This window comes from Porites lutea, chromosome 5, assembly GCF_958299795.1.
Source record: "Porites lutea chromosome 5, jaPorLute2.1, whole genome shotgun sequence".
Classification (NCBI taxonomy): Eukaryota; Metazoa; Cnidaria; class Anthozoa; order Scleractinia; family Poritidae; genus Porites; species Porites lutea.
In genome coordinates this window covers 36,463,013-36,486,406 of record NC_133205.1, presented here as the reverse complement: position 1 = coordinate 36,486,406, position 23,394 = coordinate 36,463,013, and the positions used below count along the sequence as shown (strand labels likewise).

The 23,394-nt window shown below is 37.8% G+C and overlaps 3 protein-coding genes and 1 long non-coding RNA gene across 5 annotated transcripts in view; 2 read left to right on the top strand and 2 right to left on the bottom strand.

Annotated features, from left to right (window-relative positions):
- Positions 1-954: 954 nt before the first annotated feature.
- LOC140937187 (vesicle-trafficking protein SEC22b-like) lies at positions 955-13,472 on the bottom strand. 2 transcript variants are annotated; one of them, XM_073386721.1, is made up of 5 exons: positions 13,294-13,472; positions 11,581-11,690; positions 10,454-10,614; positions 7,216-7,362; positions 955-1,184 (listed from the first exon to the last, which is right to left on the bottom strand). In XM_073386721.1, exons 1-5 carry the CDS (start codon positions 13,366-13,368, stop codon positions 1,009-1,011), a joined length of 669 nt encoding a protein of 222 aa, XP_073242822.1. In that variant the 5' UTR covers positions 13,369-13,472; the 3' UTR covers positions 955-1,008. The 2 variants fall into 2 exon arrangements, with proteins under 2 accessions (XP_073242822.1, XP_073242823.1); XM_073386722.1 differs by lacking the exon at positions 955-1,184 and adding an exon at positions 5,135-7,072.
- LOC140937188 (uncharacterized) lies at positions 1,063-3,100 on the top strand. Its single transcript, XR_012165440.1, has 3 exons — positions 1,063-1,195; positions 2,325-2,444; positions 3,006-3,100. It is a non-coding gene; the product is annotated as an uncharacterized lncRNA (long non-coding RNA).
- Positions 13,473-13,534: 62 nt separating the features above from the next.
- On the top strand, positions 13,535-17,571 carry LOC140937576 (polyprenal reductase-like). The gene is made up of 3 exons (XM_073387132.1): positions 13,535-13,712; positions 15,906-16,240; positions 16,966-17,571. The coding sequence occupies exons 1-3, from the start codon at positions 13,537-13,539 to the stop codon at positions 17,358-17,360; spliced, it is 906 nt and encodes a 301-aa protein (XP_073243233.1). The 5' UTR covers positions 13,535-13,536; the 3' UTR covers positions 17,361-17,571.
- Positions 17,572-18,879: 1,308 nt separating this feature from the next.
- LOC140937661 (growth factor receptor-bound protein 2-like) overlaps positions 18,880-23,394 on the bottom strand; it is a 10,117-nt gene continuing 5,602 nt past the window's right edge. The window contains exons 4-6 of the mRNA XM_073387222.1: positions 22,229-22,250; positions 20,433-20,601; positions 18,880-19,057 (exon numbers count right to left, since the gene is read on the bottom strand). Coding sequence (XP_073243323.1) covers positions 18,884-19,057; positions 20,433-20,601; positions 22,229-22,250 — 365 coding nt within the window. The 3' untranslated portion in view covers positions 18,880-18,883. The remainder of the gene's footprint in view (positions 19,058-20,432; positions 20,602-22,228; positions 22,251-23,394) is intronic.

The window sequence follows — 23,394 nt, the reverse complement described above, 5'->3', positions numbered from 1 at the left end:
ATGTGCTTGGTTCTACCATCTGCCTTGGATATCCTGCAAATGAGCTAGACAACCTAGAAAAACAGCAAAGTCCTGACCAGATGGTTCCTGCTCAATGTAAGCCTGTCACTGTTCCAGTAAGTAACACCGTTTCTTTTCATTCCTTTTCGGTGTCAAACCTTTAACAACCAACAGGAACTATATACAAATCTTGTTTCATGATAATTGCTTGTACTGTATAGCTCTCAGTCTAGTTGTCTGGAACCAGAAAATTTTCCTATTGCATGGGCAAGTAACTTTTCATACTCATCACAGGCAATACATAAACTAAGATCATGCCAACTAGCCCAGCTAAGAGCAAATTTGAGAGTGAGCCTCGTCCTTATTAGGAAAAACTACAATTCAAGAAAAACTCTGGTCACAAAAGATATATTTCCATTAGTCTGTGTTTACCCGTTAAATCTCCATATTTGCTAAGTTTTATTTATTCGTAACAAAACAACATGTTTTGCCTTAGTGTGAACATGGTATGGTATTAATGAAATGAATTAATACCATGACATGATACATCATGAGCCATGATATATTAGATACCATGATTAGAACTAATACAGTCAAAGGTAAAAATAAATTCACTACATGTAATTCACTGGCATTATGATTGAAAATTTTTCAATAAAATATTATCTGATTCTCAGCAAAGAATCCCAGATTGCAATGAACTGACAATGAAGTGTCATGAGAATGGAAGAGACATGTGTCATACAAGCAGTGAATGTTTGGAAACTCCAGACAATGAAGGAGACAAAAATAAGCATCACGCAGATGAAACTGAAGATGGCACAGATCCCAAAACAGGACTTGGAAGGGAAATAGAAGAATCTCAGCCCTCTAATGCACAGACAGCACTGGAAATTTTTGCATACCAAGAAACTAACACTTCAAACATAAGGGAGGGACACACAGTGCCAACAGGTTCTGAATCATCTTTACAATGCAGTTCCCCTTGCAAGGAGACAGAAGGTAGATTCACTGACTCAGAACAATGCAGATCAGCTTTGCCATCATGTGACCAGCCACCAGTTTGCTCTTCATTTGGCTCTGAGGGGGAAATCTCAGAATTTGACTGTTTAATGGCCATGGACTGTACAGATTCTCAGTTGGTGGGCCTTGAGTCTTCCCCTGACCAACCATCATGTCATAAACTGGATGCCAGGTAAAAGAAATAAAGGGAAATAATACATCAAACATGAGATAGAGTGCCAGTGCTACTGCTCCATCACATATCAAACACCAGGGGTGGCCAAGTATTTTTTTATGAACATTAATAGGGTAGTGAGTCATGAGTTTAAAAAGAATATTACAGCAAAAATTCAACCGGGGCTACACATTGTTAACCCTTAAGGTCCCAAGAGTGACCAACATCGATTTTCTCCAAACAACAGCAGCAGATCATCATGAGAAAAGTTTGTGAGAATTACTAAATTGATTATCAAAGGGAGGATGCTTTGATCTTATAGCAATTTCTCTCAATATTCTTAAAAGAAATTCTGGAGAATTTGTGGGTGGATCTTGGGGCTTAAAGGGTTATTTGGCCTGGTCAAAAGTCAAGTTAACCAGAAAAGGAATAAAGAAATCTGCTGATTTTTTAGCAAAGTAAAAACAAAAATGTTATTTTGACTTTCAACATGTTAGTGGTCCTCCTGGTTGAGTTCTATATCTTCCAGCAGTTGAGGTACTTAGATATCCCAGTAAACTAGGGTAATCCCTATTTGTGGTGATGGGGACAGTGGTGGGACTGAAATCATAAATTAAATAAAACCCATTTTTTAGAATAAAAATCAAGAAAATGCTATATACACCTCATTGACACCATAAATTAATCCAAAATGTACTCCCTTGGCCTCTTCAAAAAATACTCTAGTCATTGCCTCACCATGGTGCAATTACTGGATTATTTTTAGTGGAACAACAGCATGATGGATTTCACAATTCATGCAGAAAGTTTTCACTTGGAGACAACTTATTGCTTAGTGATCAAAGGAACCATGAATTCAATCATTAATTGTGGTTTGATGGTTTCTGAAGTTACAAAGACTGAAACTGTGCCACATTTTAACACTTAATGAAAAACATGGAAAAGTTGATACTTAGCACATGTAGCTCCTAGCAAGATCCTCTTGAATTCAAGGCTGAACATGCACAATTATGATTCAACATTGACAGTATTTTTCAAAAAGGTGTATTATGACAAATCACTCAGTCTTTTGCTGAGTTGTGAGAGACCTTTTGCTTTTGAAAAAGGTGATGACCTTTTACAACTACTAGCAGTATTGATCTTACAGGCAAGCTAATCCTAGCGAAATGTCAAGTCACAGTGACGTTACAGGAAATGTGTTTAGTAAGAATGTGCCAACTGACAATGGAATGATAAAGGGACTAATCAGTGAGCTGTCAGCATTAAAGTAAGATGTAATGATGTACGTTATTGTGCTATTAGTATTTGTATCCATCATGCCAACTGTTAAAAAAAAACAGCATTAGTATATCCCAGTTACACTCCTTAATAGACTGTACAGTGGGTTTACTTCTAAACTTGGACAGTTTCATTAATTTTACTCCTACAAGCCCTGGAATGGACTCTCCAGTTTTCAGAGAGATGCTAACACAACAAGCTCAGACAACCGATGCTTTAAGTCCCACAACCTGTGGACATGCACTTATTCCTGGGAGTCAGTGGACTTGATCAGTGAATGCCTATTCCTGCAAGTCAAAGGATATCATTTTTTGACTCTCCCCATCTCTCTCAGTTTTAATATCCAAGATGGCAGGGGAACATAAATATCATCACTTGCATGGAAAAATACGCCTGCTTTGCAGGCTAGATGGAGCCATGTATAAAGTATTAAAATCTCTGTGAAATTTAACTTGAAGTTATATTTTTGCTTTCCTATAAGTAGGATAAGAAGACCAGTAAGTTGTCTCACTCAAATAAAAAATGAAATAAAACCTTTATATCATTTCAGCAAGTTTATAATGGGGGCCTGGAAAGATCTGGAGAACCAGAAGAAGCAGAGACAAGCACGATTAAAGTTGGGCAAGGGGAAAAAGTTGAAAAAATCATGAGACAATTTGGAAGAATGCACAAGTCATCTGGAGTTTTAATTCATTTTTTGAAGTTTATATTTTAAGAGTTCATTTTAATTGAAACAGAAACTAGTAATTGATGGTAATATTACTAGTTGTTTGTTTTAGTTATGATACAAAGTCACTTGATATTGTCTATAACTCAGAATGTAATATCACAGTTAAGCAGCTGGGCTAAATTATATAAGGTAAAGTTAGAGGATTGTCTGGTGCATTTAACTGCTGGCTATTATCTAGTCTTTACTTGCCCACGCATTAATCCAGTTTGATAAAATTTGTAATATCAGCTTAAAATAAAGTAGTGGTCATAGGGAAAGATCAAAATGAGCTTCACATAAGTTTTCTAAGTACTTTGAACTTTTACCGTAGTGTTATCAATGAATTCTTTAATTAAAAGCCAACACAGTTTTGAAGATGTTAAAAAGGTGTGTAGCTTATCAAGTCAGAGACCTTGGTGTGTAGTCTATTATTGTTACAACATTAACAACACCATTGGAGGGCATGGCTGAAATCTATTAAGTGAAGTTTTGTCAACTTTTTTTCCAGTTGCTTGTCCTTTTCAAATGGCCCTGCTGTAAATAATAATTTTAAATGTGTTATGAAACTTTAATTTTACACTGCTGCCAATCACCACACCAGTCAACAAATTTGAGACATCTAGAGAGTTTAGCATCCTGATTCTCAAGACAATTTGAAAACAGCTATTTGATTCTTACACCTTTAAAACAGTAATTTTAGGTTAAGTTTATTTGAAGTGGTATTTTAGAATGATGCACTAGCTGTTAAATTAGTGTGAACTATTTTACTTATGTTTTAAGAGTGATTTTACTTAACCCGTGGGATAGATAAGTTGACTAATACAATCAACTTTTTCTAAGAAGGACGCCTTTGGGACCAGTAGTACACGTCCGTTTTTGGAAGATGTCCACTTTATAGAGTCAACTAAAAGGAGTAAAGAAAGGCAGGGACCAACTCTAGTTGTCCGGTTTTATGAGGTGTACATCTTATAGAGGTGTCCATTCAGAGAGAGTTGACTGTATGCAGTATTACATTAAAATCTCATCGTTCTCTTTTCTTTTCTAGTAGTAATTATTTGGCACTTAAGTATTACTGTTTCTCGGGTTAAGTAAAATTACTCAACTTGAAATATCTAAGAATAAATAACTTTTATTGTATATTGAATAAAGATAATTTTTTCCATGGTGTAAATAGCTCCACTTTTCGAAACACTTATTTTTAGTAGAACTTGATTGACTTACCGTAAATCTTCTATTAAGCCCACCCCGGAAGGGTGGGGCTTATTCATTAGAAACACATTTGAGGGGAAAGGGGGGTAGCTTAATAGAGATGGGGGCTTATTTGAGAGAGGGGGCTTACTCAATTTAGCAAAGAAGAAGGTATCAGTTCTCCATAAAGAACTAGAGTGCAGTGTGGAAAAGCTCTAGTATAAGACATTCGAGGTCATGAAGCCGAGGATCAAAAACCAATCTGAAGTTCCAGCTTGTGAATAAACCATCCACATGAAGTTTTGGAGTCGCAATAGACTCCTGACATGATGATTGATTAATACAGTCTATCATTTATCAGTAAATAATAACAAGGGGAGGGCAGGGGGGCTCATTAACTTTCTTGCCCGGAAAAGGGAGGGCTTATAAGAGACGGGGGCTTATTTAAAAGGGAGGGCTTAATAGAAGATTTATGGTAAAAAGTAATATTTTGCAAGAATTTTGATGTGCGATATTTAAATAATGGCATGATCCACTTTTGCACCAGCTGTAAAAACTAATTTTGTATATTCTACAACCAGTTATCCTGCTAGCAGAGGTTTCTTTCCTACATGGTTTTCCCTGAGAGGTTTATTGCAGGTATTAGTAAACAAGCCAACTGCATGGATGTCTATGACACAAACAACTTTGTAAATGCAACAAACCATGCTGAAGGGAAACTCTGCCATAACAGGGTACCAACTGATATGATTCTGGTTTCTAATAAAAACATTTTGCAAAAAAATAGTCGTATTGTTTATTTTTTGACTGTGAATCAGTACTCAATATTATCTTATTTACATTACAATCATTCAAAATTAAGTGATTTCTTTAACAAAAAGGTATTTGTAAGTTACCAAGTAATACTATTTTGGGGTACTTAAATAAAAACAACATGATATATGAAGGAAATGAAGCAAAGTAGAGCTTATAAGATAATGTGATGTAAAAAAGTGTGTCACATGGCACAGAAAAGGTGTTTAAGATAACACATTTGCCTTGTAACCTGACAAAAAAAAACATGACATGGGTGTGTACATTGTGTTGAAGGTTGTAACAATGTGATGTGTCAATAAACTAAATTCAAACTTGTCTTGCACACTGAAACCTTTTTTTGTCATCTTCACTATTAAGTGGAAAGAAGATGACAAACAACTGATCTACTATCCAAGAGGTATTCTGGCAGCCTACTGTCCTTGGGTTTCTCTATAGGTCTTGATTATGACTATATGAACTGGAAACATGACTCTAAGCAGTAACAGCATTATATAAAGAACCTAGATCATAACTAGACGAAAACGTTGTTAGATGTTAAACAAAAATTTCAATTTTTTTTATTGTAAAAAATATGATTAGTCCTACATGTAGTTATAGTCAACTACAAGGAACAGCTATAGTTCATTAATACATGTAAGCATTGGTATTTTAAATTTCACTTCACTTTTTAAGTTAGTGTAAAACAAACTTCAGTGATTAAATAACCTCAAAGAGTGAGATTGCGGGAGCAAGTTATGAAATCAAGTTCCTTGGTAGCAGAGGTCTCTCACGGCAAGAGAAGAATTATAGGAAAGAGAGAGACCTGCCAACCTCCGACACATTCTTTCACCTAGCTGCCGACCACATTTGTGGCTGAAACTTAATGGTTTTCAAAATTGGTTTCTTTTTTTGAGACTGCACGCTGGAAATTTATTTTCTGAGCCCACAATTGCTATTGTGCAAACTGGTTCTGTAAGTTGTGTCACACATGACTAAATGTTATTGGTCATTAAGGAAATGCCAGTGCATGTATGAATGATTAAAAACTTGCTTCAGGGAGAGCAAGGGTGGTGCAGTGGTGAGAGTACTCGCCTCCCACCAATGTGACCCGGGTTCAAATCCCGGCGTTGAAGCCACATGTGGGTTGAGTTTGTTATTGGTTCTCTCCCTTGCCCTGTGAGGTTTTCCTCCGGGTACTCTGGTTTTGCCCTCTCATCAAAAACCAACAACATCTCCACTTTCCAATTCAATCTGGAATCCATGGACACGTTTAAATGAGTTCATAAGAACTCCTAATTACTTCGTGGGTAAACAAATTACAATTATTACAATTGCATCAGAGGCCGGCAGAAGTCTCTTTCTTTCCTCTCCTTTTTCTCTTGTCATGAGAGATCTCTGCCGCAGGGAAGAAATGAAGTTTCAAGTTGAGTAGGTTTCATTTTGTGTTCTGAAATCTATTCTGCAATAATGTGTTTGTTTAATTGCATATATGCATATACAATATGCTGTGGGCATATTGTGACAAGTTCTTTGCCCGTGAGAAGGAACAATTAACCAGTACAGTAGTTGTCTCATTTGCTCACATCTTCCTGCTTGTCACTATTGGCAAGAATGCTGGTTATTGATAAGACAACTAAAACAAATTGTACTTAAGATTATCAACATATTTACCAGGGTAACTTACTTGGAAACTGTTAACCAGTAGGGCTTAATAATAATATTAATAACTGTTTTCTATATATGACTCTATTCAAAATTTCTCTTCACTTTTCAAAACCACCAGAATCGAATATAGATCATTAATACTACAAAAATTGTTCCTACAGCAGCATACTTGGCATATGCAGAACGCAAATTTAAGTAGGTTGCATCTTTCTTGTATTTTTCTGACTGAAACCTTAGATTTCCTGCCTTATCATCCAACACTACAAAACAACAACAAAACAAAACAATAAATTATACATATTTCTGGTTAATAAACCAATACTGACATTTTTTGTGCATCAAATATTGTTGTCACTTTCTCCAACAATAGGCTCAGCCAATGAATTTTAAAACCTAAAGTTACCTGAAATTTGTTCGCCTCTCTGAAGAACATCATCAATGTTTTGAACCATGATCCGCTGTACATCGTGGAGTTCATCATTCAATCTGTTTAAGTTCCTTCTTGTTCTAGAATCTTGATAGTTTTTTCTTGCCTTTTGAATGTATGTATCTAAAAAGGGAGTGAAATGTTATGGTAGCATGACCGTTGTAGGTCAAATTTTTCATTGGTTTGAAGATTATATAAACCAGTTTATACTACTACATGAGAAATTTCTGCAATCTGATTGGCTTAGAGCAGTGGTATTTCAGCTTAATTTGAAATACCTACATGTGAAAATTACAAACCTTTTGAGGGTCGTAGTATAAACAAACAATAGCATGATTTGTATGTGATATTTGGCATAAATACCACTCGTGATATTTCAAAGTTGTCTCAAATTTCACTCGCCTATCGGCTCGTGAAATTACGTATAACAATTTCGAAATATCACTCGTGGTATTTATGCCAAATATCACTACAAATCATGCTATTACCTATACTAATTAAATTTTTTCTTTGTCTCTGATCTGTTACTACCACCTCAAAACATTGAAAAATTTTTTGACAACAAAAATTACACTGAAAAACGACAGAGATTGACTCTAAATTTCTTTGATCTTTCACAAAATGTTCCTTACTAAACCATCTTTGGCTAATAGAGTCTACTTTTCCAGGACATATTGTTAGGCCCGGTTTAGACACCAAACTTTTCATGAGCCGAACCTAATTCAAATTAAGGCCAATCCAGATTACCGGCTGAATTGATTCAGAGGGCGATCTTAATTCGAGCCGAAATAAATTCAAAAGAAGAAAAATGCTCATTTCGGTCAAACTACTTACAAAAGATGTTATAATAATTTATGCATTAGGTTCGGTACATGAAAAGTTCGGCATCTGAATCAAAGCCATTCCAAAGTCGCTCCAAAGGTGAAATCCTGGCCGGGCCAGGTGAAAAGAATGGCTGAGCCATTCCAAATTGAAACAGGCGTTCCCAATTGATTCAGATGCCGAACTTTTCATGTACTTAATTCAATGTATTAGGTTCAGCTCATGAAAAGGTAGGGCGTCTGAACCGAGCCTTAGAAAGTAGAAATAATCGGACAATATCGATATCTAAAAAGATGGTGATGGGTGAATCAAGCAGAACAATTTTGGTTGTTTATCTTACTGATAAAATTGCTCATAGTTTAGAACCCAGTCTTCTGTGTGTTTTTGGTGACAATAACTTGGAACAGTTGCATCACATAAAGTAACCAATACAGTATGTGTACCATTAATTACTGAGGGTTTAATTAAAGGTCAGCATTAATTGGAAAAAAAACACTCCTAAAAACCAGTTATTTTCATCCAAAGGAAATGTGGCTAAACGTAATTTAGGCAAAGTTAAATTGCGAGTCAATGTGGTCAGTGGTCTCCTCCTCAAGCGTAAGTGATCTGTGGGGTGATAGCAGGGACCTTTTGCTTATCTTGTGACTTAAGTTGCATCTCATGCTGGCATTTTTGAGCTGATCTTTGCAGATATGTTGTTTAAGCAAATCTTTCCAGATTCTGGATCCCAGCCCTTCCCTCCCCCCTCTGTGCATTGGTAAGTATGAGGTAATGCCTGAGCCGCTCAGGCTCCCGTCCAACCTTTAAGGCACCAAAGTAAAAACTTGCAAGAGGTGACAGTGATAAGAATAATAACAAATAATAATAATAATTTAATATTTATATTGCGCAAAATACATGTAAATATGATCAAATGTGCATTACATGAAAGTAAATTATCGACATTAATAAGTTATCCAAAATAACTAAAAAAATTATATAAAAAAACAATGGATCTAGAAAAATATAATATATACATAATCCTAAAAAATCCTAATAAAAAGCTAATCTAAAAAAATGGGTCTTAAGTTAACCTTTAAACCTATGAAAATTGCGCTCATTTCGTATTTGTGATGGTTACCCATTCCACAGTTTAGGTGCCGCAGCTAAAAAAGCACGGTCACCCAATGTCTTTTTAGTTAAAGTTCTTGGGGTTTGAAGCATGATTCCCATTGCACACAATCTTAAATTGTAACTCTTTTCCTCCCTTTTGTGACAGGCTGCACATCTTCACCGGCGTGAAACCTTTGAAAACCTTAAATTTCATATTGCTCCATTGAGAACAACTCTTTCAGGGATCTTACTTATCTAGGAAGATCGAAGGGCCTCTGCTCACAGGGTACTCAGAGACGAGACAGTGCCCCGTATCTCGTTTCATTTTACTTTTCGGAGAGACGGGGGGGGATGTCACGTTACTGTTGTGTTACAGCCTATGTGTTTTCGTCATGTATTCGGAGGTTCTCGGATGAATTGATAGTCTGCGCAAAATACGAAACACGAAATCTGACCTGTATTGTTGGTTTTCACATGACGTCACATTATGTAGTGGCACAAAGAAGCCAGTCAATTGATTGGTAAAAAAACAACATGCTAATGGTTGAAAAATATCGAGCTTTAAAATACCCTCCTCTGATATTAAAACTACAAGTCACATTTACAAAGCAATTGAGTTTTAAAATGACATTCAAAGGACACAGCATCATAATGTATTTAAATCATGCTTCTACTAAAGACGTTATAAATACACAAAACCAGGCTACGTGCTGTGTACAGCAGAACATTGTTCTCTGAGATCGCGTAAACCTAAACTCTACGGAGATATTAAAAGCAGATACCCTAAGATAACAGCAACTATGGAAAAATTATTATATTTTTGAGTAGACAAACCTCATAAACGGGCCACAAATTCAACAGGAATACACGCGTACTGAATAAATTGTCTGTTGCACATTTTAAAGGTTCTGCTCAGCTTACACAATTTTCCCTTGCCGAACATAAACTGCAGTACCAAGTTGTATCTTGGTCCGCTATATATAAGCTATATCATGGTTCAAATTTTAAACTGCAAGATCCCTGAAAGAGTTGTCCTCAATGGAGCAATATGAAAAAGGTTTTCAAAGGTTTCACGCCAGTGAAGATGTGCGGCCTGTCACCTCTTGCAAGTTTTTACACAAAAACATAGCATTCAAATGGCAATAATAAGAAAAAGTTGGAAATAATAAAAATAAAAAAAAAAACAACCCACATTCTTCTTTTTTACCAAATTCTGTACTAAAAACATTTGTTCTTTTTTCTTAGGGGGCTTAGCTTTAAGTTTCAAAAGAACCACATTACCCCCTGTTAAGTCACTCACCAAACTCAATAAATGAATATGGTCTAGTTGCCGTGGGAACTCTTGAACCAAACTCTCTTTGAAACTCTGAGGATAATTCTTCTAAGAAACTAAATGCTGCTCTCTTGGAGAATGTCTTTTCTGTTAAAGTCAAGTAGCATACTCCATTTTCAATAATGTAACTGTTGATAAGAGGAAAATTTAAAATCAAGCCCAATGTCAAAGAGTTTTCATTTCAGTGGCCATATACAATAGGATTTTGTCAACAGACTCAGAAGATAGATGACTCTGTCATTCACTAATGAATGAAAGAGTTAAATCAATAAAAGCATAACCATGAGATATAATGTACCATCAGGGTAGAGGGATACAGTGTTCTGTGATTAGCTGGGCAGACAACTTCCATCGCACCAGTCCGACATCACACAGAATCAAAACTACAGCAGTGTATTGAATGGTAGTGATGAATATTCAGCCATATGAAATGAACAGTAATTATGGTTTAAAAAAATTATTATGCCCCCCACACCACATGTAAGTGACAGCAGCTAGTGTTATGGTATTTTTTAGGAATATTTCCATTAAATTAGCCTATTTAGTCTTTCTTTCATGAGGCCCTTTTAAGAGGGAGAGGGTACATTATGTCCCTAGTGTGAATTTCAAAAATTCTTTGTTAAAGGCATTGAGGAAGAAACCATGTCCCTATCTGCAGATGATGTTTTTACTGTTTTCTCTGTCTAATCACTGTTTCAAGGCCATGTTGCTTGTCAGACGTTAGGGAGTTTAAGCAACAACCTTTTTGAGCGACACACGTCAACTGGAAGTGAACCTTTTGCACCTTTCGTCCAGTACTCTATGAAAGTAAAGGCACTTGGCAAATTTTTTTACAAATTTGATAGCATCAAGGCATATTAAAAGAGGAAAAAACTCACTTCCGCTTGATACCCCAGGATTTGAAGAGAGTGCCCATTTACCAAGTTTTAATGAATGCAGAGAGACTTCTGAATCACAACAAAGCATGTCTCCAGGCTTTCTTCAAGAAATGTATGGGGAGGATTGACCAGAAACGACAAAAGATTACTTCAATGTAAGTAATTGAAGTTAATTAAATAAAAATTTAACCTGTAGCCCATGCATTAACTACTCACTGAAACATCATTGGTCCTGTCTCAATGCTGCTTCTTGCTGGTGAATTGTCTGAGAGTTTTCTGAACAATAGCTTTGCTTGGGCCTGATAGTCTTGCAAGCTGCGACTAGTCTAGAGAAACACAGAATGAGATCATGATTTAAAAAGGAAGTAAACTCTGTTCAAAAGACCTTTTTCCTTGCCTTGCTGTTTTTATTATGAAAAAATTGACATGCAGTCAGGGTTTCTTTTTTATCAGGCGAGCAAAAAAGTCAGGAAACTGCAGAGGAAAAAATGGAACCCTCACCATTCAAAGAGTAAGGGAAAAAAGACCTGCATGATTGAAGGTTAGATAAATTTTCTTAAAGCGTTGATAGAACAAGGCAGTATGGTAAATATGTATATATTTAAGTGGTTTGGCAGCACAGGGCCATTCCTTTAATATTTTTATATATCCGCACGCCCTTTAAAGGTGAGATTTTCTGAAGGGGTTGCCAATAATAATGATGATAATAATAATTATAGCCATGTATGGCTTTTCAAAGTAATTATTAGATCAATATCATAAGTAAAAAAAAAGTATGAAACTATAATATATGAATTCACCCAATTTTAACAAGATATCAGTAACATAGCCTCTAATTCTCTCCGTTACAAAGACAAAAGTAATATAAGCAACCCTGTCTTAAAAATAAACTGCTTACTGAGACGATTTTAAATAATGCATAAGTCCCTTCTTGAATGTCACAATGTTTGTTAACTTAATGAGCCTTTTGGGTAAGCCATTCAACAGTGAAACAGCTCGATCCTTTGGCCTGCGGCAGTTCTGTACCCTGGAATGTCAATTTCCCAAGAGACTTTCTGAGGGGGTCAATATTAGGAGGGAATTATTATCTAATATGTCAATTTCTGAAGGGATAAGGGGAGTGTTATGTGAAGGTGAATATTCTGATGAGGAGTGCTGTAAAACCTCAATATAACAATATGGACAAATAAGATTGCCACATTTTCTAAGTGGTTTAGATCAAGGGGGTTGGTTACCCCAGAAAAATGTTTTGAAGGGTGTGGCCAATAGTACCCCATCAATGGGGGGGGGGGGGGGGTGGGGGATGTGTTTATTAGATGGGATGGCCCACAGTAACTTATCAGTTACAACTGGGAAGTCACTGAGCCATTTCAATAATCCTTGCTCTATTTCACCGACATGTCACTTTGCCACTTGCAGTAATAAGTGACCAGGTCCTCTTAAGATCTGTCACAGTCACAGCCAAAGGCACAAAGCAATGTAGGTATAAAAAATCATAGATTTCAGAATCAGCTCTGTCAGTTGCATTAAAATAAGGTGGTGTTAATCCTTTTCCCGGGAGGTTTACAGGGCTTTTGATGAGGATTCCAGCCTCAGGGTATACACCATTGAAGAAATTTAACAAGGGTCTAGGCAAGGACCCCAAATCATCCGAGACCAGTACGGTGGGACTTTAAATTCATTTGTACATTATGCTTCCGTGATAAGTACAATTATCAAAAAGTCCAAAACCCACGATAAGTCAAGTACCCTTACCCACATAATCTGACGCTTTCGCATCTGTATGAAATAGGTTTAAATAAACTAAAATAAATTGAGCAGCTGATCATCTGTGACATCGTACTTGTCCCGTTTAGCCAGCAAAATTAAACACAGGCATATGCTATTTGCTGGAATCAGCTGAATGTGTACATCAACGTTTACACTTACATCCTGGTCGCTCTGCATCGAAGCTGCGAGAGGTAAGCCGTCTATAACACGGCCTATCATTGTCATCAAAACCATTTTAACCAAATTTTGTCTTCCTGTTCTCAAAATGAAGTGGGAAAGAACTAAAAATCGCTTAATTTTCAACTTTTTCTGAACACTATTTTTTGGTACACGTGGATTGCGCTTGCGTATTACATTATTTTGAATGACCGCTGGCTGTATATTTAAAGGCGCACACTCAAAATGGACGTTCTTCTTTTCTCTTTGTTTCTCGCAAATATCGCCAGCTTTCTGGTGTCCATACTGTACATTTTGAAGAGATTTATTCCCAAATGGATGCACTTCACTTTTGAATGGGGAAAGTCTGAGTCTGCGGAAAATTGCAGTGGATTGATTCAGATTTTACATGTTCCAAACAGGTGATATATATGGTGAACTTTTGTACTCATGCATTAGATAGTTGGGAGGTGAGGGTAAGCTCACTCCATTTACTAAAACCTCATGGCCTAAGTAGGTGCAACAATAAGATTTCCATTGGATTGAGATAGGGGAAAGTACTCCAAACGTCTAGGGGAGGGTATCATATTTATGTTACACTGTTCAGTGGCGTGAAGTCCGTGGAACAGAAGGTCAAACCACTCCCCAGCTCAAGGATTTTTTGCAGACATGTATTGTTTTTAAGCCTTTCACCAAAGATAGTTTACGCGTGGTTGGTCAGTGGGTGTGGTTTTACGGCTCCATTCTTTTTTTTTTTTAACCAGAAGCCTAAGGTTTGTATGACAGAGGTGGTGCTTTTGGTAAAAAGAAAAAAGAATAGTGCTCATAGATTGCTGTATAGCCACACCCACCGATCAATCATGTTTTAACATGCTTATATGAAATTCAAGAGAGAGGAGGAGGCAGTGGGGGTGGAGGGGGTAAGGTGGAGTAGGGTTTCAATCTCTGGCCCATGGACTACAATCAGGGCTAAGGTAGTAGATTTGTGGTGTTAATCCTAGGAAAGAGGCCCCTTTAGAGGGATACAGTCAAGTTGAATATCAGCGTGCTGTTCTAATGCTATGCAGCTTGTTAGATTATTCATACTAATACCGTGTCTTCCTTGAAGCTGCCTGTCCTTAGTGGCTGCAAAGGAGACTAACTAATACTGGGTCTCAGAAAAATGGTTGAATATTCTTGGGTTGCACGTGACGTCACCAAAATCAAACTAAGAAACTATCGATTCTCCTGAGTTTCTACTTTCACGAGGTATTACAGTACCTAAACACCTTTACATAAACAAATTTTTGGTTCGAAAGGGTTCTTCGTTTTGCGAGAGAGGACGCTTGAATTTCCAGGCTTCTGCGTGACCCGGCATTTAGCTGGCGGTCGGGAAAGCTCTTACGTGGGTTAAAAACATTACCGATTTTGGGAGATTTTGCAATCTAAACATTCCTTGTCTCAGAATAAATATTACTGTAATATTAACGAGTTCCTCAAGCGAAGAATTCACGGATTAGTAGGAAAACTCGAAAACAGATGTTTCTGTTGGTATCCGGCGGCCATATTGGTGTTCCTGAAAGGGACACCAACATGGCGTTTCCATACAACGCTTTATAAATTTAGGTAAACCGTTTTTCCCAATATCTCGCATTTGAAATACTTCACAGACCTGATTCTTGGCAAGGGTTTTTGTATATTTATCCCTTTTCATTTCCCAGATTCTAGTCCTTCTGTATTGAATGGTTTGCATTTTTATTTTTCATTGCGTGACAGTGCAAGCCGAGAATTAATTTTAGGATGTACGTTCACGGGCAAGTGGGATTTTTTCCCCTATTCTTTACGGCAATAAAACAAAAAAAACAGTTTTCACTGGTAAATAGGATACTGCCTGGTGTGAAAGTTAGACCCAGCTTCTGGCGATCACCAGACTGGCTTTATTGATCTTAGAGTCAGACAGATTGTGCGACGATCAATGTGTGAAGAAATTAAGAGTGCCACCTAAATTGGAGGAAACCAAGCTTATCCCTCCCAAAAACAAAGCCAGGCCCCTAAAGACCTCTAGTGGAAAGGGCTATTAAAGTACATAAGCTAACTACAGATGGAAAAAAGTCCACCAAAACTATGGGGTATGAAGTTTAACAGCATTTTTTATTCAGTGTGTTAAATTACTATGACAGTAAAAATGCTATTGAAAAACCGAAGTGTACTGTCACTGGGCTTGCTATTGTTCATCCTCGGAGACCCAGGGGCAGATAGTGGGGGCAAGGGAAAGTCTAAATGGGCGGAAAAATAAGGCACGAAGAAAAGTAAAGAACGGCGAGAAGAGCCCCTGGGGACAATGTCTTACCAGACCAGTTCCAAACGGTCGCTGCCGTTCTGGCTACTGATTGGTGCCAGAAAAACACAAGTTTTCTGGCACCAATCAGTAGCCAGAACGGCGGCGACCATTTGGAACTGGTCTGGTAAGACATTGTCCCCAGGGGCTCTTCTCGCCGTTGTTTAATTTTTTTCTTGCCTTATTTTTCCGCCCGTTTAGACTTTCCCTTGCCCCCAGTATCTGCTCCTGGGTCTCTGAGGATGGCTATTGTTCTGCATGGATTTTTTTTAACAATTACATTATTCTTTTTTCACAGGTGGTTTACTCATTTCTATGTTGTTGGAAGTTGTTTGTCCTGTTTGCTTCTCTTGATGTTAGTTCTTCACTGTTTCCATGGAGGCACATCAGTTCCCAAGGCAATGTCTCACATACTAAGCCTTCACTTTACTCCTCATATTGACTGCTTCACTGCCTTTGTATCTCTTTTTCTTCTACTGGTACAGACAAGTCGCAGATTATATGAGTGTTGTTTTATCAGTGTATTCTCCAGTAGGATTCATATATTACATTACTTTGTGGGTATAGCATTTTACATTCTGGATGCTGCTGCAGTTGCCGTCCCATTTCTCAAGGCAGAACAAATCGACAAAGGTGAATCTTCTTGTCAACTTTATATAAGAAGGGAGAAAAAAATGCTACTATTGTAGTACACCTATCAATGTAAAACTGGGGGAGGCAGGGCATGGGGTACTAAAGGAAAATTTAAAGTAGTTTTTTCAATACTGTACATGATATCTACATTCCGGTTGTTTATTAATGAGAACAGTATGGTGAATGCGACATACGGTGTATTTTGTCATTGCAGCCCTCAAGTCATGAAATTTGAGCCAGTCCTTGTAATACGGCCAAATTTTTATGGCCAATATTATTATTAGTGACCATATTAACAGGCTTCCACTGTATCTTAAAACGTTCAATTGATCCCATCAGTGCACCTTGTGTGAAGAAACATTCAAATACCCCCTCACTGCTTAATGACAGCCATTTAATGCTAGAATTAACAACTTGTTGAGAATTTTGATTATGTCCACTGATTATTTACAACCCAATTTTTTTAGTGACTTAATTTGATAATTTCAGAGGATAAAACTATTGCCAAGTAAATTGATTTTACACTGTCACTTCAAGAGATTCATCTTGCAAGATAATCAACTGATAGGACAAAAGTGAAAAAGAAACCAACACCAGGCCTTGAGAAAGAGCAGCCTGCTTTTGTTACTGCTTGATTATCTTATCATTCAGCTATATTTAACTGTAACTACTGCATGATAACCTGACATTGTTTGCTTGCTCATAACTTTATTTTTTCAAGACAGATTGGTGCAATTCTTGTAGACGTCCCTTCAAAGACTTTTCCTGGTACCAGTGGCTTGCCGTAGCTATGTTTTTATGGGCAAGTTTGCATCAGTGGAGGTGTCATAACATCCTAGCAAAGTTACGGCACTCACCAAGCATGGAGGCAAGGAAAGTCTACAGAATACCTTATGGAGACTGGTTTGAGTTTGTTTCCAGCCCTCACTACCTTGCAGAAATCATGATTTACATATCATTGTTTCTACTACAGAAAGCAAAGAATATTTACATTGGCTTAATCTTGCTTCTAACAGTTGAGAACCTCTCTCTTGGGGCAACAGTGACACATGACTGGTACAAAAAGAAGTTTAAGGAATATCCTCAATCTCGATACAGGATTGTTCCATTATTGTACTAGCTGGAGGGAAATATAGACGAGCTTCAGACCAGATAACTTTACCTGCTACAGCTGGGAAATAATAAAATTATTTCAAGCACTAGAAGTGGACGTCCTGTGGCTTTTGGTGAAAAAAGAATGGTGTTTTACAGCCACACCTAATCAATCAAGTGCAAACATTTGTTGTTGTTGTTTTTTTAAATACCCTTGGTAAAAGGTTTGAAATGATGCATGCCTGTGAAAATTCCTGAGTGGATCCTTGGGGTGGTGGGTTGGGGGTAGTGTGGAGGTGTGGATAGGGTGAGACGGCATGTGGAGAGGGGTTTCAAACTCTGGCCCGTGGTGTGGTTTTTCTCCTAGGAAAGAGGTTTCTTTAGAGAAGTACAGTCAAGTTGAAAATCAGCCTGCTGTTCCAATACTATGTAGTTTGTTAGATCATGTAACAAAATTATGACAGGAAGAAAACAACATTGTTGACACAGATTTTGAAGAAAAAAAGAGGAAAATAATGTTTTTCAATATTTCTTTATTACAACACTTTTTTACCATATTTACATCCAAATGAATAACAAACACAAGAAAAGGGACAAAAGTTACAAAATGATCATTACCATTGTACATAGAAAAAAATATTAACAATGAACAGCGCAAAAGGCTTAACAGAGGCAGCATTCATTGTAAACTTAAAAGAAAGAAGCTTATGTACAAAGGAATAGTGTTGGAATAATTTTGTATGGAGATGTGTTTATTCTCTCAATAATACTTAACATTTGCCTTCGAACACTGTCAAGGGTTTAACTGTCCTTGGGTGAGACAAGCTTTTGCCCACGAGCTCTCTTTATTTCAACATTAAACGTATCTCAAGACTATTCACGAAATGAAATTTTAATGCTGACGCCTAGGGACAAAAGGGTTCAGTATCTCAGCTCTTAATAACACATATTAAAGGAGCGGTGTCACAAATTACTGACCGTGAAACTGCCACCAAATTGAGTGAAAGAAAAATAATCGCGCAAAACATTAGAAGAAAGTATTAATAACAGAGCAAATACAAAAGTAGGCAGGGATGGACAAACTTGAAGAAGATTAAAACGGATTGAAATCAGTGTGGGTTTTTGAGAACTTAACCCAACAGTTTTTCAAAGTGCATTTTTGTTGTTTGTAACGTTTGATACAACGCTTGGGAGGTATATTCCTTATACAAAAAGCTGTGATTTCGTCGTTTGCAAGTAACTTCTTTGTTAACCTCAAGTTTCATAGCGCATAAGGCAATATTACATGTAACAAAATGAAAAAGACAGCCGTGACAGTGCAGCCCCTTTAACATATGAATCCGACATAGTTTACGACTTACAGTTAGACTTACAGAGCTGTGGCTATAACATATCGAAAATCGTCAAATCAGAACTCCAGCTTTTTAATGTGAAATTGCATATCCCCCTTCTTTGTGTCAGTTATGTTTTATTTATACCATACTTTCAAAACACCGGTTCCAGACTGATCCCCTGAGTACAAACATGATTTTTTGGGCAGTTTTACCGGCACTATCTTGTCGTGATCACCTGCACGTAATTTGCTGGAAACATACCCTCTCTGTCGTTTATTTTACCGTGCCACCAGTGAGCATCACTTGTGTCTGTAATCTTGATTAAATCTCCCCTCGAAAAGGCAAGTTCGTTTTCTTCCTGACACACAAAGTCAAACAGAGCACGACCCACCTTAAAAACATATGTTATCAGGATCAGAAATTAGCATGAAATAATGAGTTGACCCTCCTTAGTGATGCGAATGAAATTTCCCAACCCTCCACTGGAAATTAGCCTAAACAGGAGCTAATTTCCCGGAGCCCCCATTATCTGCCATAACCTTGGGTAAACCCTTTTCCGTTTTAACTTATTCTTAGAACTTTAATTCCCGCAAAAAAAGACTATTTCCGCGGTCATCTGCCCAAACGCTGGTCTGATTGGTTGTTACTAAGATGGCGTGAAAAATATCCTGCGAAAGCTGTTCCTGTAAATAAATTAAAACGGGAAAGGATTGACTCCAAGGACTTATATGGAAGTTGGAGACTCCGAGTAATTGGGTCCTAGCCTTAAATAGCAATCTATACCCCTTCATGATCCTCCGTGCTCCCCCTCTTAAGTCCCGTGCAAACGGAAGCAACATTGTTGGATGTTACATGTGGCGTCCGTTTGTGTCGTCCGTCCCTGTTGCGTGTTGTTGGAAGTTGTTGCGCAATAAAAAGTTTGAAACCTGTCCAGCTTTTAGCCCTGTGCAAACGGACGCAACATTGTTGGCCAACATCTCCCAACATTGTTGGGAGTAGTTGCGTCCATTTGCACGTTGCTTTATGAAACTGTTGGCTTGGTTAAGAGTTTTGAAATGTCATTGGCGTGTTGCATGGAAACTTGGGCTTAGAATTCAGCTGTCGGGTTATCCTCCAATCGCTATAAGCTCCCTCATCACAGATTACATTATCAACCGTGCACGGATGTAACAGACTAATTATAGTAATAATAATTATAATTATAAACACTTAATGTATACATTTTAAAAAATCTTTTTAACCATCAGATTTTTAATTTTAATGTATTTTTAATTTTAATGTATTTAGTATTGATTGTAATTAGTTTTTAAAACCCATTTAGTGGAAAACTAATAAACATTCCATTCCATTCCATCATTCCATTTTGCGCCTTGCACTCTCGTTATTTTATGTATCAATCCTAACCCTACGTAAAAACCGACGCAACAACTCCCAACAATGTTGGGAGTTGTTGCGTCCGTTTGCACGTAGCTTAAAACTTAACGGCCTTAAAACACAAGACAGACTGCGAGCAGTCTCTCTTTTTCTTCAGATTTAGTGAGAGCAATGCATGCGCGGGGAGCGGCGAAGCCGCGAGACGCGCGAAACGTCCCGTCTCGCGCCATCAGTCACGCGCGTGGCCATTTGCGTGTCTCGCGTTTTGCTCGACGGACTACAGAAAAAAGAGAGACTGCTCGTAGTCTACACAAGACATCATGTGAGTTGCCTTAATGATTATCAATGTATGCAAATGTTAAGCGATAGTCAGACACATGAATACTCAATACCTCGTGTGCATTTATCATATCCTTTAAGTAAATAGTCTGGGATCTGGATACGCTCGCTGCCCTATGATATTCCACCAACTGGTTCAGGGAATTAAACTTAACAACCCATAAGAAGTATTTCCCTGCTCCATCTCGAAGGACTTTAAAGTGTTGTACTTGGTTATTAAACCTGTAAAAAAAGAACAACAGAATTTTATTTTGTAGATCATCTACACTTGGTGAGCTCTTAGTGCTCGTGGGTCAATCAATAAAACATACTCCAAAATGGAGGCCACTAATTCTACTGGTTTAAAAAAAAAGACTTAGCACACAGCTAAAATCACTAAAATCAAACCCCATCAATACGGACACTGAGAGGGCCACGGAAAGTGTGTTAACGGGGTGTCCGTATTAAACGGGTTGCATTTAGAGAAATTGCAAGAGCTAGGGACAAGGAAAACTGTCCGTAATGGAGAAGTGTCCAGTTAAGCACGGGTGTCCGTAAAACGGGGTTCGACAGTACAAGAAATAGCACCTTAACCCAGTCAACCTCGTCCCTGACCAGGGCTTTTCCTTAAGAAGAAATCCCTAAAAAGAAAGAAAGAAAGAAGAAAGCCCTAGAAAAAAGCCCTGTGAGACGAGGTTGCACTTTAACTTTGCTACAAAGGCTCATTATATAATTGATTGAAGTGTAATAATGAGCAGGAAAACTTAGGTGAAAACAAATTTACGTAATCAATATAGAACGAGGGAGCACGTTATGTCGGTGGATAAAGTGTAGACCCCATATAACGCTCCCTCTCGTTCTTTATTTGGTGCAAAAGATCGTTTAATCAGAATTTCACAAGAAATTTTTTAAAGGCGTGATAGACCTCTCGGCAAGCACGCCGTGTCGTTTTAGGAAAACCAATACGTAGCAACCATCTGTAATTTATTCATAGAGTAATAATAGTGCAAAACACATAATAAAATGGATAGAGGAACATTGGAATGAAATAGATTTTATGAATACATTACATCAATTGAGTGCTACGTAGGTTTTCACATTTGTCACCTTGCACAGGAATCCAAACAACACAGGTGATTTGTGGTATTATTTTACTGAGGCCTGGACACAAGGACCAACTTTTGCTGCAACACTGCACCCAAAACTTCCCCCAACAAAATGTTGCATCAGTGTCCACTTCTGCAATGTTGTATGCAACAACACGCGTAGATGTTGTAGCAGTAGAATCGAATCCATCCTTATCAAAACCGGTACACACTGGACGACAAGTCGCTGCAACACGACGCGGTAACAAATGTTGCAGAGACTATTCTCCCGTAGCCTGCGTGGCAGACGCCGGTTAGTTTTTTCGGTTAGCTGTTGTAAAGCGCCTGGGAAACACGCAAATGGAAGAGGAGGTCTCCCCTCCTTTTCTTCTCTCGTGCGCGCGCGCGTGTTGGAAATTTCACCCTTTGCTCTAAAAAACCGGCGTCTGCTACGCAAGCTAATTCTCCTCGTGTGGACGGAGAAATTTAGAGACGTGTCCCAAAAATTCAAAATGTTTGAATATATTTGAATTCGGGGCGCAGCGACAGAAAGGTGAAAGAAGCGTTGCTCCAGCGTGTAAGTGCAAGACCCCTCGTGCAATGTGACCTGTCCTTGCCGTCGTGCTGCAGCGAGTAGTGTGTGCCGGCCTTCAATATTCTCTGCGCTATCACGTGCAACATTGCAGAGGTGGACACATATGATGCAACTGTGTTGTACGGGATGTTGCAGAAAATGTTGCTCCTTGTGTTTGGGCCTTTATCCAATCTGCATTTATCGTACTTACTTTAATGACAAGGAAAAATCGCCTAAAATAAAAGTTTGACAAAAGAAATGAATTAATAACAGACCAGAATAACCTGTCAGATCAGTGATAACTTGAATTTTCTCTTATTAAAGAACTAACTATTCCATATTTACTGCATTATAAAGCTGGCTAATGCGTAAGCAGAAGTTGATTTGGAATTTAAGAGATGGCAGTCAGTCTCCAGCGTGCACTATTAGAGAGCTTAAGATTAACGTACATAGAGAAAGAAATATGATAGAGAGAATCATGCAGTACGTGTTGTTATTAAACATCAAGAATTTACGCTGACGTTTTAGTACTAAGCACGCAGTATCGAAAGCAAAAAAAAGCAGCCAGCTCATGTGATCACGTTTGCCGCCTTAAGCCAGTTCTCCTGTTGTGATTATTCTTAACTTTAAGGCAATCTCGTTCCCAGGGTACTCTCCTACCCGTCGGGACCGGTAGGAGAGGACTCTGGGAAAGAGGTTGAATATAAGGAGTCGCTTGCACAAAGGCCGATTAGCGCTATCTATCGGATTAAATATAACCATTATCCCTCGGATAAAATCCATACAAAATCTATACACTGGCAGAAGAATTACTCTTTTGGACAACAATATCCATAGCCTTCGTGCAACTGGCTCCAGGTTTTTTTCAGTGTCTTTAAGATACAGTTCTCCAAGATCTCCAGCCTTCATTCTTTATTAGTTACCAATGCTAAAGAATCCTCGGTTTACCTTCTTGGTACTTAATTTCTCGTTTTTCGCGGTTGTAAAAAAAAATTGCGAAATTCAAGACCCACGAATTTAAATCCTCGCGAAATTTAAGCACCCACAATTTAATACCCATGTAGAAAATTCAAAGCACAGAAAAATTTATGAGTATGTAATAGCAACAACATATATAGGGTATGTATGAACACATACACAAATTGTTAACTGGTTTTTACTGCTACGTTTCATTTTCTATCTTCAGTTGTGAAATGACATTAACTGCAAAGATTTCACACATTGCTTGTTCCAGTTTTAATATCTAGAAATTTTTAATAAGTTCAGACTTTTTGAAAACTAAATGACTTCGAGAAGGCGAAATCGCAAAATTTAATGCCTTTTTTCATATTTGGCAGTTGAAATCGCGAAATTAAGTACCCGCGAAACTATCATAAA

What these genes read in the sequence shown, in the direction of transcription:
- LOC140937187 (XM_073386721.1), bottom strand. Translation starts at nt 13,368, where the DNA reads ATGGTTTTGATGACAATGATAGGCCGTGTTATAGACGGCTTACCTCTC. An exon ending in CGATGCAGAGCGACCAGGAT is followed by an intron (nt 11,691 to 13,293) that starts GTAAGTGTAAAC and finishes GTGTTTCTCTAG; the next exon opens with ACTAGTCGCAGCTTGCAAGA. An exon ending in GAGAGGCGAACAAATTTCAG is followed by an intron (nt 1,185 to 7,215) that starts GTAACTTTAGGT and finishes CCTGGCATCCAG; the next exon opens with TTTATGACATGATGGTTGGT.
- LOC140937576 (XM_073387132.1), top strand. Translation starts at nt 13,537, where the DNA reads ATGGACGTTCTTCTTTTCTCTTTGTTTCTCGCAAATATCGCCAGCTTT. An exon ending in ATTTTACATGTTCCAAACAG is followed by an intron (nt 13,713 to 15,905) that starts GTGATATATATG and finishes CTTTTTTCACAG; the next exon opens with GTGGTTTACTCATTTCTATG. An exon ending in GGCAGAACAAATCGACAAAG is followed by an intron (nt 16,241 to 16,965) that starts GTGAATCTTCTT and finishes TTTTCAAGACAG; the next exon opens with ATTGGTGCAATTCTTGTAGA.